This window comes from Hippopotamus amphibius, chromosome 1, assembly GCF_030028045.1.
Source record: "Hippopotamus amphibius kiboko isolate mHipAmp2 chromosome 1, mHipAmp2.hap2, whole genome shotgun sequence".
Classification (NCBI taxonomy): Eukaryota; Metazoa; Chordata; class Mammalia; order Artiodactyla; family Hippopotamidae; genus Hippopotamus; species Hippopotamus amphibius.
The window spans coordinates 39,162,028-39,177,647 of record NC_080186.1 but is presented as its reverse complement, the minus strand read 5'-3'; the positions used below and the strand labels follow the sequence as shown (position 1 = coordinate 39,177,647).

Here is a 15,620-nt window from a genome sequence, read left to right as displayed (position 1 = left end):
CATCAGAACCTGGAAACCGCCTCGCAGTCCATCTGCCCTCTTATTGCTATACCAGCTCATGGGCTTGCAAAAGGATCCTCCAAACGGTCCTCCGATACTCCAGCCTGCCTTGGTCGCCACAAAGCATGGCTGGCTGGGGCTGTAGGGTTGTCGCCAGCAAGGCGGGCCCACCACCATCTCCAGCCCTGGGACCCGACTCCTTGTACTGGGAGCCCAGGTTCTTGGATCCACTCCCTGGCTCTGCAACTCTTCCCCTGTGTAATCTTGCTCTGGTCCTTTCCGCTCCAAGGCAGAAAGTGGAGCCACACGGTCCTCAGGACCCTCCAGGCTCCTGCCATCTGGGTCCCAGGCTTGTTTAAGCGATATAACCTCACTAGCTGCCCTCTCTGACTGCAGTGACACGTGGGGAAGGGAGAACTAGCCCCAAAAGATTGGACATTTACATGGAATACACAGTTGAGACGTGAGCCCACAGGGCCCTGAAGACGCAGCCCGCAGGAAAGGCGCAGACTAGGGTATGGGTGTGGGGCGGGGAAGAGTTGGTTTCCCCCACGCCGCGGGGACCGGCACATCTCCATCTGAATGGGATGGGGCAGCTAGTCAAGGAGTCCTAACAGCACCGACACCTGCTGGGGAAGGGGACACAAAGCGAGGGCCCTCTGTAAGGGGCGACGAATTAATCTGGACAATAAGCCCCACTCCTGTACCTTCAGCGGCTCCCACCCCGCCACACACGCACTGTTTTGGCAGTGTCCACACATCACATGAAATACGCTTTTCAGGGCTGCTGTGATTTTTTTAGAAATCAAAGGGACTGATTTAAATGTCTTGTTCCCCGAATAATTCGTCCTTTCCAGTCCTAAGATCTACGCAACCACAATTCCAAAGATACTTCTGCCTGCATAGACAGAAATGCCCCTGAGGTGAGACCATCCTAAGGCGTCTCTCCAACATCGGGGGAAACAAGCACAGACTTCTAAGGCCCCGGCTTCCCAGGGAGAAACGCTCAAGACCCCTGTAGCGACTGCTGTGGGCATCTCCCCAGCCGCCCGGGCGTGCGGGGTCTGATACGTATCGCTCGGGAGAGCCGCGCATTTCCGAATAGCTGGGCAGGAAGGAGGCGGGTACCGGCTGAATACCGCGACCCTGTCTACCCCCTTTAGGAGGGCCAAATTGCGGCGCGGAGGCTGGCGGCGCCGGGAGGAGAGCACCAGGCTCAGACCTGGCCCCGTGGAAAAGAGCAAAGGCGCGGACAACGAGCGACTTCGGCTCTGAGCCCGTGTGGAGCGAAAAGAGAGCGCTCCGCCGACACCCAGGAGTCAGAGCTGGGAGCCGAGCGAGCGTCGGCAACAACTCCGAGGCTGTTGGTGCCCAGTCCAGCCCGGGGGCGCGGGCACCAGAGGAGAACGCCTTCCTCGCGCAGCTGTCCGAAGCCTCCGGGGCTCTGGAGCGGCCACAGCCTCGGGCCGCACTGCTTCTCGGCTACGAAAGGAGGCGGTGCCCGCTCCGCCCCGCGCCGCGCCCACTAGCTCGCGGAAAAATTCGTTCCCTAAACCAGAGCTGGGAATCTCTGTCCTCCCTACAGCCTTCTGTGTTGGTACGTATCTATGCCGACCCTAAAGAACAGAATAATTCCTCTCCAAAACTCCAATTAGCATTTGTTTTGCTCTCAGCTACCCTGATAAACGAAAAGCTTAGGAGACTGAATTATCCTGTACGACCTCTGCCCACCTTTAGTTCTCTTTCACCGTTTCTCCAGAAATCTCAGAGCGCCAGCCCCAAGGTAAAATAGCTGCGTCTCAGCATCCTGGCTGGTCCTCCTGAATGCATCGCCAGGCCCTAACCCAGACAACATTTTGAACCCCGTATCGGAATAGTTTGGGCACAAACCCAAACTCGCCTCGCTTCTCTTTGGCAGGATGCGCAGCATTTGAGTTAAATTCTGATTCGGTCCATAAAGACCCTAGGCGATCTGCCTCCTCACACCGCCCCCTACGCTTGAAATCCTACGAGGCACGCTCCACAAGCAAATCTTTTCTCCCTTTTTCTTGCCGGGTTCCTCGTTTAAACAGCTTCGGCGCCTTTATTCGCCTGACCCTATGCGGAGGAAAACCCGCCTGATCGTCATTGTCTGGTCCGCGACCGGCCCCACCCCCGCCCCAATCAGTGTCACAAAACTCCCCTTTCAACAGATTCCAAACCCTCCTCACCCGGGCTCACCGAGCCTTCAACTTCATTAAGTGCGCGCTATGGCGGCGCTGGAGGAGGCGAAGTTTAAATAAACCGGAGCGGAGAGGGAGGAGGGGTGGGTTGCTAGTTGAACGGGAGAGAGAGAGAAGTGTTTTTGAAAAGGGGGAAAAAAGTCATCAGGGGAAAAGCGCTTTGTAACCACGAAGACGCGCCCGCTGCGGCGAGAACAAATTGGATATGGAGGGGAAGTGTCCGCCCCCACCTCAGCTCCCGCTCCTGGGTGGTCCGGGGAGCCCCAGGAGAAAGAAACTTGGGGAGGAATAGGCGGTGAAAAGAATTAACCACTTTAATTGGGCTGTAAGAGAGAAATGGGGAGAGGCTCACCGATGTGCCCCGATCACCCAAACAAAATACCCTTCAGGAAAACAAAATAAAATTTAAAAAAATGAAATAAAATGTCTGCCTTTAGCCTTGGCTGAAAGACGTATGTCAAAGTTTGAGAATCCAGGCTGCTCTCAGGCAAAGAAAGTAAATCTGCAAGATGGGGAAATTCTGCCCGGAAAGACCCCCTCCCCCTCCTTGTGGCCTCGGGCCTTCAGGCGCCGGATGAAAAGGAATGAAATTGAACGAAATTGAACGAAATGAAGCGAAATTGACCAGTGAAATTCGCCAATTTTCTTCCCCTTTACACTGCCCGCTCTCAGCAGCACGCTCTGAACCCCAAGCTGATTTCTTAGCACTTTCTTCTCACCTCGAGAGATGAAGGTGTGCCCTGGATATTTTCTTATTATTGTCACCGATCGTTGTAGCTTGCGGGGGCAGAGGCTCAGCTGCATCCACCCAACAGTCAGGGGACCCACAGGAGCCGCTCCAGATGGAGTGGCCAATTTCTCCTCCCAGGAGGCTGGCCTCCCTCCTAGGTAAACCGACTTACACTGAACACTCACCCTCATGCACCCAGAGGGTGGGAGGGAGCCACTTACAGAACCTCTCTGGTCTGGGGGAGAAACAAAAAAAAGTCCCAGGACTCTACCACACAAACGTGTAATTCCCTCAGCCTTCTCCTTGCCCCTCCCTACAGTCCAGGTCCCAGGTGCGTCCTTGCCAGCTCTTAACTAACAGGTTCCCAGCCCACACAACCTGAAGGAGTCCTGAATTCAAAACACCCTCCCTTCTCTCCTGCCTTCAACGGTGCTCATATCTTGGCGATTCTTTTCTGGTATTTTTTCAAGGCCAGTAATTATATCTGGCCCAGATCTGGCCTTCTTGACCCTCGGGAAAACTGGGGTCTGAGTTATTGGTCTGGGACCCCAAGCTCCCTAGAAGCCCCTGGAAGGTTGCATCTCACTCTTCCAATCCTCTTATTTCTACCTTTTGCTGCTGCGGACCCTCTGTCACATACACATACAGCAAGCGATATGCGTGATTAATACACATACACACACACACACACACCCTTTACAAAGACACACTGAAGAATCCAGAAGGATCCACCGCTTCTGAAAGTAGCAGTTGTGGAAATAACTCATCTATCTACACCATCAGATATGAATTCCGGCTGACTTAATTTTCTCTCTTCTAAAGGAGAAACAAATTGGTGTCTTTTACTTGAAGCTCCAACCTAATATCTTGAGTGATATATTCATGGTAAATGAGATCATGTAAGCTACGAAGTGTTTTACTAAGGGCAACACGTGGTCCTGTTCAAATGTTCAGCCTTCCTCAAGTGAAAAGAAATGAAATCAAATTCAGCAACAGAAATCAATGAAGCAGCCAGCCAAAGACCATTATCCCAGTATCAGCAGAAATTTCCCTCTTTTTACCATTGAATCTAATCTTACTTCTCCTGGACTATTTGATAAAATCGTGGGAAGGTGGCTCCCTGCAATCTCACTCCACTCCCGCAGTCTCTCAACAAGATGGAGGAGAGGGCACCTCACCTCCAGCAGAGGGGCTGCGTTTAACACAAGCGCCTGGAACCTTGTCTCTCCTCAATTGGGAAAGCGGTTAAGAGACTTATAAGTCCCAACCACTCTTCCTCAGCCCTGGTGTGTTCTTCTCACCCTGACCCTGATTCTGACCTTCTTCATACAGGGTACTCTGTCCTCTACCTCTTCCTTCTTTCCTACTACTCCTAATGCCTGAGAATCTGGCCAAAGCAGCCTATATGGCTTCTCCCTGTCTGCCCCTCTCAAGTTCTCTACATCTGGTTCTCTGACCCTTTCTTCTTCCTTCTCTCTCTGTCACTTGTCTCCCAACGCTCACCCCCAGCATGTGTTTATTTTCTGTGAAGGCGGAACTGCCTCTCGCTGCACCTCCATATTTCTCTTTTTCTCCTATGACCTCAGTTGAATGTTCAGAGAAAAGAGCTAAGTAACCATCTTTGTTTCACCCCAAGCATCACCTCTCATGCAACACACTTTCTGGCCACTGTAAGTTTCAGGCACAGGGCTTATGGAAGACTCCAGCCAGCTTTGCACTCAGGCAATAGGTTCTGGCTGTCAGCATGGTTCAAGGGTTGGAGAGGTTTACCTTAACAGAGCAAGGGCCCCACGGACTCTCTCCTTTAGTTCATAGTGCCCTTCTAAGCTTCTTGGGCTGGAGGAGAGAGGAGTTTCACAGTCTCCAATTCAGGCCTTTCACTCTAACTGTTCCATGTGCCAGGAGTGGGAGGGGTGGCAGGGGGGATGCAAAGAACGCCCTACAATGGCCAGAGAGAGACCTCTTTCCTCTCAGGGACACAGAAAGAGATGGTGACACAGAATCGAATACACAGAGACGTGTTCACAGACACACATAGAAATAAAAACACAGATATCCTGAAATACAACCAACTCCCCGCCCACAAAAAAGGACAAAAAACAAGACTACATGACAACCCAGACAAACACAAACACAAGCTCCACAAAAGCCCCCACATACAGAAGCACAAAAAGGCCTACAGAATATGCATCAGTAAATGCTTTCATTCAAATTGTACTTAAGGGGTATAGATAGTGTCCACGAGCCTGAGGCACCCAGATCTGCCCAGGCCATGCTAAAGTCTAAACTAGAAGATGAGCCCCAGGTGCATTTGAAACAAAGCCTCTCTGCAGAACCCCAGGCAGAAATCCTCTCTGCAGAACCCCAGGAGAAACTGGAGCGAAAATGAAAGTGCTGGAGGGGTCACAGGCTTCTCAGAATCCTGGCCCCATTAACAGCTAAAGGCCAAGGCCACAGTGTCCCCTGTATCTGATAAGCCAAAGCCCTCCTCTGCCTGCCCGGGTTGCTCAGGGCCCTTCCTCACTCCACTCTGCCTAGGAGTCTGGGAGTCCCCAGACTGGGAAAGCGGAGTGCAGGCAAGCAGACAGAGCTGGTGACTGCTGGAGTTCACGTACATTTATTCAATTGACACCGATGGGGAGTGAGGGGAGACAGGTTTTTCTCTTCTTCCACACAAACCATCAGACGGTTTCACAGTCTCCCCAAGTGGAGAAGTCTAAATCAATGCACACCCAGTGGACAGAGAACGCAGATAGCAGCCCACTATACAGATATTTACACATAATTACAGGACCCCTGCCACAGGATGTGCCCTGGCCCACCCCCACCTCTCCAGTTCCTGACCCAGACCCTCCTCTCCCACCCCAACCTCACTGCCTTTAGCTACAATAAATATCGCAGGCCCTGGGACATAGCAGACCGTTCAGAGGGCTGCTGGCCCTGGATGGCTGGACCCAGCCGGCCACGGGAAAGGGGTAAAGTTCCTTCAAAAGTGCCCCAACACAAAAGAGAGAGGATTTTCCTCAGTGGAGTGGGATCCTGGGATTGCGCAGGGATTGTGGCGAGCCCTCGCTTCACCTCTTCGTTCACCGCCTGTGTAGACACTGCTGTAGGCTTCTGAGAGAACGAACTTCCTTAGAGAACAGCAAGAAAAAAAGTTGAATTTTCCTTTTAAGCACAAAGCAGATAATAGGTGTCTTTAAATTTTGGTACTGGACAATCAGAGCCTCAGAGTTGGGAAAGAAAGTGAGGGAGAGGCAGAAAGGGAGACCTCTGCGCAGCTGGTGTTTCTGGCGGGATCTGCCGGGCCTAGGCAGGCACCTCTCCGGGAAAGCATTCTTCCGGGGCGGCCCGGAGGCGCAGAGACTGGGGAAGAGCGAAGGCTTCCCCTTCCCCCTTCTATTCAAACGGGAATGGGATCACGGCTAGCGACCTCGACGCATAGACCCGGGCCTCTCCCTGAGCGATGGAGCCCGCTTCGTCCCAACTATCGGAGAGATTCTGAGCTTGGAGCCTGAAGTGCCAAGTCACGCGCGCCGGCCCAAGGTCTGGAGACTCTTCATAAATAGACTCCCTGAGTTCCGCTGGGACCGCAGGAGCTCCCGGGAGAGGCTGAGGAGTGCGGGCTTAAGTGGCCCGGGTCCTGACACGGTCAGAAGTGGCAGCCACTGAGGCCTGCGACTTTACCGGCAAACGGGGGCCCTGAGGACAGGAGCGCGTCCCCGTGGTGCGACAGGCGGATGTGGCCGGCCACTGGAGCCAGGGCCGGGGCAGTCAGCATGGCCAAGACCTGGGCTTGACCCCCTGGGCCCGCCGCCGCCGAGAACGGCGATCCCGGGGAGCCCTCCGCTCCGCCCGGGGGTGCCGCCCCGCCGCCACCGTGGCCCATGATGTGGTCTATAGAGAAAGAAGGCCTCTGCCCGGCCCCGGCGCCCCCGCCGCCCGCACCGCCGCTCGCGTCCGTCTTGAGGCCCTGGCGCAGGAGTGCGGTGCCTGCTGCCGGAGGGCTCAGGGACGCGGGGTAGAAAGCTTTGGCGCAGCCAAGCTCCGCGCCTAGGAAGGCTGGCAGGCCTGAAGGGCCCGGGCCCGACCCTGTGCCCGGGGCAGGCGCAGGGGCCGGAGCCGAGGTCGCGCCTGCGAACACCGAAGCCGTCGGAGGTCCGGGTGGAGGCCCCGCGGCACGGCCTGGGGGTGCCGACAGCTGACAAGGTGCTGCGGCGGCGAAAGCGAAGGCGTGCGGGTGCGGATGCGGGTGCGGGGCCGGGCCCGGCGGGGGCGCGCCGTAGGCCGGGAGCGCTAGCCCGTAGCCGTAGCCGTAGGCGCCGTAAGCCGCGAAGCCTGGCAGGAAGGCGCCGGGGTCCCCCGCCGCCGCAGCCCCGCCGCGCAACAGCAGCTCAGGGTGAGGGTGCGTGTGTGGATGCGGCGGCGGCAGCGGCTGCCGCTTGAAGCGCTTGCGGCGCCGCAGGAAGCTGCCGTTGTCGAACATGTCGGCCGACTCCGGGTCGAGCGTCCAGTAGTTGCCCTTGCCCGGGTTGCCCGGCTCGCGGGGAATCTTGACGAAGCAGTCGTTGAGCGATAGGTTGTGGCGGATGCTGTTCTGCCAGGCGGGGAATTTCTCCCGGTAGTAGGGGAAGCGGCCGCTGATGAACTCGCAGATCTCGCTCAGAGTCAGGCGCTTCTTGGGACTCTGCAGGATGGCCATGGTGATGAGCGCGATGTACGAGTAGGGCGGCTTCACCAGCGGGCTGCGAGTCGCCGCGCCCCCCGACGGCGGTCCCGGCCCGGGCCCCGCCGCGCCCCGGGCCGCCGCCGCGCCTGGCCCGGGGCTTCCCGCTGTGGCCGCCGCCCCTCGGGGCGCTAGAGCGCGGGGCTCGCCGTCCGAGCAGCCGCCGGACTCCTCCTCGTCCTCAGCGGCGTCCCCCTCGGCTTCCTCTGGGGGAGGCTCGGGGCCGTGGGGGAGCACGTCCCGGGGGGCGCGGGGTCCGGAACGGGCAGGGAGCTCCCCCCCACCGCTGCCGCCGCCTCCCACCACATCTATATCTGCGTCGGCCTCGGACAGCGCGGCCGGGGAGCTCTCGGAGGACATGATCTCGCAGCAGCAGCTGCCCAGGGTCATGGTGCCGCCGCCGCCGCTCTCCGGCTCGGCTCCGGCCGCGGCTCGGGCTCCGCCGCGCTGCCTCTGGGGCGAGTGTGTTTTGCGCGCGGGCGGGGAGGGGGCGGGGGACTGAGGCCGGCAGGGAGGGGTGTCCCCCGGCTCCGCAGCGCCCCCTCGTGGTCCACTCGCCCGCTCTCACCGCTCGGCGAGCACCCGACTGGGGGCGGCTCTCTCCGCGCCCTGGGAGCCCGAGTGGGGGCCTGCGCCCGGGGCGCGGGCGGAAGGAATTGAGACCGTCCCTTACCCTGCCTGTCCCGGCCCCCGGTCACCCCCCCCCGGGGGTGGGGAGGTCGGGGGATTAGTCCCTCCCGCCTGGCGGCAGCCTAAGGCGGAAGAGCGCGAGCCCGGGGCGGAGCTCCCCGAGCGGGGTGGGGTGGGGCGGGGGCGGGGGCGGGGGCGGGCGGAGTGCCTTGGCGGAGGGGCCCGGCGGGAACAAACAGCCGCCGCGGCGGGAGCGCGGCTCCGGTGGCCGGAGGCTGGTCCTCCTCTTCCCGCAGAGCCCGCAACCCCTCCGCTCCCTGGACCCACTGCTTTCAGCGCGCTCAGCCCTGGATGTTAAGTTTCACGCGGGCGCCAGCCGGAGCTGGGAGCAGCAGCGACAGCCCCCACCCATCATCTCCCCCAGGCAGCGCCAGGGCCACCAAGGCCGAAGCGCAGTTGGCGCGCCAACGGAGCCTGGGACGCCCGGACCGACGCCGCCGGAGCGGGGCCCCAAGGAGCCCGAGCGGCTTCCGGCCCAAGGGGAGACGCACTTGAGTGATCGCGAGGAGCACACTTGGCGTTCTCAGCCTCGGGCCTGGGAGAGGTGAGAGAGTCCCGCTGCGCCCCTCTCCTCCCTTCCAAGGCCAGGACCCCGCCAGCCATCCCCGTGGCGCGCCGCGGGACCCCAGACACGGGAGTGTGTGCGGGGAGACCCGGGGAGCGCGCCGCCTGCTTCCTAGTTTCTGGGGCTTCTCGGTTGTATTTCGCGAGCGCGGACCGGTCCATCACTTGAGTTTGCCTGTATCCCACCGTTTTCTGTCTCGGTATCCGTTTGTCTCACTCAGGCTCAGTGGCTCTGTGTTTCTTTCGCCCTCGGTAAATCTCCGCCTCTGTTTCCTGTGGAAACCCTGCATTTATCTGGATATATGTTTGTGGGTCTGAGAATCCCTCGCTCAATTTCGCCGCTTCTCCCAACCCCAGTCGCACTGCAGGGCCACCAGCGCTCCTCCCCACTCCCCCCCCCTCCTTCTGGCCGGACTTGCAGGCTCCAAAGACAGGCAGCAGGAACCCCACCGAGACCTCCGTCAATGAACCCTGACCTCAACCGCAAGCCAGTGTTGCCCTCATCTCTCAGGATCCTGTGCACACAGTGTTGGTCCTGTGCCCTTTTCTGGCCAGTTGGGTTCCTGCCCATACCGTTAGGCTTCCTTCTCCCCTGGCCTCCCTCCAGGAACCCAGCAACCAGTAGCTCCAGCTCAGTCGGGGCGCATCTCAATCTCTGGGGGTGACGGGAGATGGGCACTGGACGTGGTCAAGTACTGAGCCGATAGACGGGCTGCTGCCCCGACAGCGCCCCGCGGTGGTCAAAGTGCTCAGCTGTCACAGGCTGTAGGACGGTCAGCAAGTTACTTCCCCCTCCCAGCCTCAGTTTCCTGCTCTGAATAGAAGTTAAGAGCAAAGACCCTGGAGTCAGGCTGCTGGGATCCCTGTTCTGGCTTCATTACTTACCTGTTCTGTAATACATTTCTATAACTGTTTGTGTTCTCTGTTTCTTTCTCTGTAAAAGTGAGGTTTAAATCATCCACCTCCTGACTAATGTGTAAAAGTAGCCATATCACTCTAGGCTACTTACAAAGGAGGGTATTGAAGGCACTTTGCAGACTCTTGGGGAGAGAGAAAGGGGTTAGGGGTGGTGTAGTCTCCCACCTGGATCTCAAACCCTGGTCTAGCCCTGGACTGTGTTACCACTGCTATTTAATTGCTGCTATCTAATCCTCTCCAGTCACTGTGCTGAACTGGTCCTCTGTAGATAAGTGCTGGGAGCAGGGTGGGAGGGGACTTCCAGCCCCTGCAGGCTATATCCCAGCAGGGTCACGTGAGGGTGGATGAAATCTCCTTCACCCAACAGCAGTCTCCAGTCTAATGTATTCCACAGGCAGGGCAACAGAGGCCCTGGCATGATAGAGCATGGCCGGGTGCAACCTTGTCATGGAATCCTCATGATAGAGTTCTCCATCCTCCCCAGCCATCTGGCTAAGAGCAGAAGGGAGTGGAAGGCAGGTCTGCCTGCTCATATCCCGTGTGAGTGAGTCTGCTGGGCACCCTGTTCTGGGACTTCAGACCAAAGGGATCCACGCAGTGTGCTGGGTTTGCATTAAAAAAAAAAACTATCCTTTGGAAAAAGAGAAGAGATCCAGTCCTCAAACCATGGTCAGGAAATTGGACAAGAACTAGGCCCTGGAATCAGAATTTCCTAGGTGATAGGGCCCCCTGGGGTGAGGGGTGGGGGGAGGCCTTGGAGAGAAATGTTGATATTTTGCATCAGTCCAGATAAACTCACATACCCAGGGTTGCTACATTTAGCAGATTTATTGTGTCTGGCAAAGCTTCGCATACCCCAAGCTTGCTCCTTGCTACGGGGAGCTCTCTCTGACACTCACAGACACCACATACCATCTGCCACATACATACCAGCTCCAACCCAGCTCAGTTCTGCTAATGTCTAAGTAAATGGAGGGGAAAACAGCATTGGCATCATGCTTCTCCATCTCACCTTCTAAATGTTTTCAATTCTAAAACAGCAAATGTGAACTTCTTTCCTTGCCAGCACGCCCTTCTAGTTCCCCATACTCCAGCCCCCTGCCCAAGTTCACGGTAAGACTAGCTGAGGCATTTGCTGCCCAAATATCCTGGTTCTTGCTCCAGTCAAGACTCTACTTCTCTATAGAGGGACTGCAGCCACCAGCCCCCACCTCTGCCTGGCCCTACGGCACACTCCATGCTGCTGAGACCCAGGTCGAGGAAAGGGGACATGGCCCCCAACCCCTGTTCTGCAAGGTGATTCTTAAGAAATCCTCCAGATTCTTAAGAACACACAGTTTTATAGGAGTGGAAACTGAGGCCCAGGGGATCTAGTGACTTGCTAGGCTTTTGAAGGGCCCCTGAGTTGAGCTGGGCCCAAATGTCCAGGCTCCCAGCCTAGAGCTCCTCTATTTATCCAAATACTCTGGTTAACCCTTAACCAAGCTCAACTCTTATCTGGGTATGGGTGTTTCTCTCATACCTTCCAAGGCTCTGGGCAGATTTTTTTGAACAATGCCAGGAGCAGATGCACTGGGGTTGGGAGAAGGGCGACCCGGTATTCGGATTCGTTTAGTTTCCTGCCCTTCTTCGGTGGTTCCAGCCTTTCCCGCCTGCAGGCTCAGCCTCTGCGACTTCCTCGGGTCGTATGTGCGTCCCCGGGTGAGTGTCACTCCCCTCCGCGAAAAACTGGATGCTCTCCCAGAAGCCTGGGCTCCAGCACCCATGCCTGCCGCCTCCAAGAAGCAGGAGGAGACAGATTCTGCGAGTCTTGGTTACAGTGTCACTGGTACTTCCTAGCCTCCCCCTTCCTCTGTCTTACTATTTAGCCACCTCCCTTGAGCAGCTCGGAAACGATTGGGAGGAAGCGTTTGGGTGGGGGGGGCCGCCTGTTCAGGGGTCTTCCGCTCCAAAACGTTCGGAGCAGCGGGGAGAGGTTGTTTCGTGCTTATTGCGATGTGTTGCTATCAATGGCGTCCCTCCTCTCAGGCTCCTGCCTTCCCCTTTTTTGGTCCCTGCAGACGCGCTGTTCTCCTCGGGCTCGCGGGAAAGGAGAGCTCTCGGATGGTTGAGAATGTAATTAAGTCAATCGCGAAACTGGCCAGGAGCGCGCTGAGCTAGCTGGAGGCGGGGACGCGGCGCCGAGATCTCCTGCGGCCTTCCCACGGCTTCGAGCGCTCAAGTGCGGCGAGCGCGGAGGCCCGCCCCTCGGTGCGGCCGGGCTGCAGCGCGCCTCCTGAGCTGGGCAGGGAGCCCCACGCCCGCACACGTCTCTAATTTTATTCACAAACCTGGCCAGGCTCAGGGAAAGCGACGAGACCCGCGCCGCTACCCTCACTTCCCGTCCCTCCCCCGGGCCGCAGCTCTGGAACAAGAAGGTCGTTTGGCCGCAGCGGGTCCATCTCCTCACCTCTTTCTCCTACAGATCTTGGCCTGCTCAAAAGCGATCGGCTCTCTTGGCCCTGAGTGCGAGGCGGGAGACTCCAGATCGTGTGACCTGCAGGGGCGAACTGCAGGCGGCGGGGGTCCCCACACACAGGAGTTCAGGGAGAGAGGCCGGCCTCTGCGAGCACAGAAACGGCGGGGCCTCCGGCGTGTGCTCTTTCACCCCCAGGCGCCGGCTCAGGGCTCGGAGCCTCTGCGGCCCCCCACACCTCGGGTACCTACTCCATCTCTTGGAGGAAAAGTCTTTCTCTTCTTCCAGTGTGCACGGCCACCGTCCCCGGGCTCCGTGGTGGAGGCTGGTGGCAGCACCCCCTCCGGCCCCAGCCCTGCGCGGCAGCTGGCCCAGGGCGCCGCGGAGCCTGTGCACTCTCGTTCTTTCGCGGGAAGAGGGTTGCGGGCTCAGGAAAGGGTGAAAACACGGCGGCTCCCAAACCGCCCGACCTGGGGTGCTGGCTTTGCAGCGACCGGGGCAGGGCAGGCCCCACATGCTTAGATGTGCCGCCGGACCAGGGGAGTAGGGGACGCTTCCAGGGGTATTGGAGCGTGGGCCTCAGGTCAGAGTGCCCTGTGTCTACGTGCGTGAGGGTTGCCGCGCCCGCGTGCGTGTGTCTGCCCCTCCAGACGACGATGGCTTTTCGTGCCCCAGCACCTCGTCCCTGAGCGACCGGCGCCGGTGCCGAGTTCTCGCTTCCCGACCGCACATGCCGGGGACCGCCCTGGAAGGCTCGCCAGCCAGGCCCGCAGCTCCACCTCGGGGCCTGAAGGGCTGCGACCTGGTCGGGGGCCACAGACCCACTCCGGGCCGCAGCGTGACCCCGGCCGGGAAAGGAGATGTGAGAGTGCGAGCCTGGGCAGGGGCTGGGACTGTGGCGAGGAGAGGGAGGAGAGGGTGCAGGGGCCTCGTGCGGAGAGCCAGGAGGACTGCAGCGGCCGCCTCCTTCCTACCCGTTCCTCGCCGCCTGCGAGGGCAGCAGTGTCTCGGGAAGCGGGAACCGGACGGCCTTTCGCAACCTGGGATTGGGGCGGGGAGGGTGGGAGGGGTGTGCAGAGCCGTCCGAATTCGGTGCCCTACCCTCTGCATACGGACGCACACGCACGGCGTCACGGTTAGCCTTTCGCAGCCCCAGGCAGGGTAACTGGTGAGGCCGTAAGCCCCCGCGCGGCCGGGGAAATATTGCCGGGCCTGAGCCCTCGGGAGCTGCCGCGGAGCCGCAGAAGCTTCGCAGAAGCCGAGCGAGGACACCAGCCGCAGTCCCGGCCCTGCCGCGCGGGCGCTGGCGACGGATTCCTGGGAAACAGCGCCCTCTGGAGGATCCGCGCAGCCACGCAACGAGGCGGGAACTGGACGACCGGGTCTGGGACCAAAGCGCCCCTTCCCCACCCCACTCCTTTGGCAAAGTCACCCAGAGACTCATAACCTCCAGACTCCTCTTTGCGCATGCTTGCTTCCTTTCCCAGCCCGTACCCAGGCTTCAAATCCTGGCTCACATCCTGCCTTCTCCAGAAAGAAGCCTTCTTGAGAGCCCAGTTTATCTTCCCCGCTTGCCCTGAGCTCCTCAGAACCTAACGCCTGAAACGTCGACTCCAGCATTACACTGCACTACATGACCCACCCGCTTCCTGCCTCCCCTTCTCCAGAGAAACCGTTAGTCCATCCACTCCACCCACCTTTGCATTCCATGCTGGATGTGCTGTTTTTCTCCCCACCCCACCCCACCAGTAAATAAAGGATGAAATCATTTATCCCAGAATTGGACTGTAGGTTTCCAAAGTTCGTTTCCCAGATGGGGAAATTGAGACCAAGAGAGAGGGCTGACTTGCCCAAGGTCACACAGCAAATTGATTGCAGAGGTGGAACTAGATCCCTAGTCTCCCACTTCTCAGCCCAGAGCCCTCTCCATTTCACCTGAATGGGGAGGGGAAATGTAAGAAGGAACTTTACATGTGTGTGTGTGTATGGTGTGTGGTGTGGCAGGGGGGCAGGGGTTCCTGCCCCAGGATGGGGCAGGAAGGAAGGGAGGGAGGGCAAAATTGCCCTGGAAGAGCAGATCAGATCAAGCTACTTTGAAGGGCTCCACATTTCAGGGGTTGGCTGAGTGTCTTACACCAGCAGGCAGGTCTGCTGGAGGCTGCACACAGCTTCAATTCAGGCAAATACCACCCTTCCCTCTGCCCAGGAAAGGGGGAGAGGGGGCATTAATGCCCATAGGGTGCTGCCGAGATCCCAGATCAGCAGGAGGAGGCCTTCTGGTGCTTGCATTTAGGAAATTAAAGGAGAAGCTGGGGCGGGCGGGGGGTGGGATGTGGTGGGATTTGCATGTAATTTGTATGAGGCTCCAGTGATACCTGCCTGGCACCCTGAGGCTTCCTCAGGGATGCTTTCCTTCTGGGCATCATGTGCTTCTCTGCACAGGCTACCAGGCAGCCTGGCCCCTGCCTGCGTGTCTAGCCTCATCTCCAACCCCTGCACTGTACTCACCTCTGATTTGCTTTTTCTTACTTCTTCACTTCTGCATGCAGGTCACTCTTTCCTGGCTCATTCCTCCTAATCCTCCATCCATTTCAAACTTCAGCTTTTATGAGCTGCTTCCCCCGGCCCCATAACACCCCACGCTGGCCAGGCTGTGAGGGGCTCCTGCCCCTGTGTTCACAAAACACTAATTCCCTCTCATCATGATTTGTTTTCTAGTCTGTCACTCTCTGTAGACTGTGAGCTCCTTGAGAACAGGCATTAAGTTATCTTCATCCTCATCTTTGCTCCTCTACAAAGTGGAGACCATAATTGTACCCACCTCATCAAGTCACTGTGAGAATTAAATGAGACGATGCATATAAGGCATTTAGCCCAGTGCTCGATCTTTTGAAAGAAGCTCAATACATGTTTCTTCTCCTTAGCTTCATCAACATTAAACACTGCCTCCTGCCAGGCACAAAATCCAACACATAATAGGTAATTGATGTTAGATATGTGGTTACATGAATGAGTGACTGAACCGTATGACTTCTCACTCTATCTGGGACTCGAGATAAGGTATCTGGCCTACATCATTAATAGAGATATGTGTTCTCTAAGGACAGACACTGTTTCTCCCCCATCAGGCCCCAACCCTGAAGGGAGAACGTGTGCTCTCATCAGAGTTTTTCTCTGATCCCTGACCCCAGTAGTCACTGAATTTCTCTCTCATGCTCTCTACCTCAGTTTCCTTCTTTTAAAATGGTTCTGACCAATCAAACCAGCCAAACCCTGCCAAAATCTCCCAGGGGGTCACCAATGCTTAGGAGACAA

The 15,620-nt window shown here is 57.9% G+C and overlaps 2 protein-coding genes across 2 annotated transcripts; one reads left to right on the top strand and one right to left on the bottom strand.

Annotated features, from left to right (window-relative positions):
* Positions 1 to 6,604: 6,604 nt before the first annotated feature.
* Positions 6,605 to 8,068, bottom strand: FOXD2 (forkhead box D2). The gene has a single exon (XM_057695268.1). The coding sequence runs from the start codon at positions 8,066 to 8,068 to the stop codon at positions 6,605 to 6,607; it is 1,464 nt and encodes a 487-aa protein (XP_057551251.1).
* On the top strand, positions 8,067 to 14,085 carry LOC130857889 (uncharacterized). Its single transcript, XM_057743762.1, has 3 exons — positions 8,067 to 8,140; positions 8,430 to 8,912; positions 12,315 to 14,085. The coding sequence occupies exons 1-3, from the start codon at positions 8,067 to 8,069 to the stop codon at positions 12,745 to 12,747; spliced, it is 990 nt and encodes a 329-aa protein (XP_057599745.1). The 3' UTR covers positions 12,748 to 14,085.
* Positions 14,086 to 15,620: the final 1,535 nt, after the last annotated feature.

What these genes read in the sequence shown, in the direction of transcription:
- LOC130857889 (XM_057743762.1), top strand. Translation starts at nt 8,067, where the DNA reads ATGGTGCCGCCGCCGCCGCTCTCCGGCTCGGCTCCGGCCGCGGCTCGG. An exon ending in CCGCGCTGCCTCTGGGGCGA is followed by an intron (nt 8,141 to 8,429) that starts GTGTGTTTTGCG and finishes GCCTGGCGGCAG; the next exon opens with CCTAAGGCGGAAGAGCGCGA. An exon ending in CAGCCTCGGGCCTGGGAGAG is followed by an intron (nt 8,913 to 12,314) that starts GTGAGAGAGTCC and finishes TTTCTCCTACAG; the next exon opens with ATCTTGGCCTGCTCAAAAGC.
- FOXD2 (XM_057695268.1), bottom strand. Translation starts at nt 8,068, where the DNA reads ATGACCCTGGGCAGCTGCTGCTGCGAGATCATGTCCTCCGAGAGCTCC.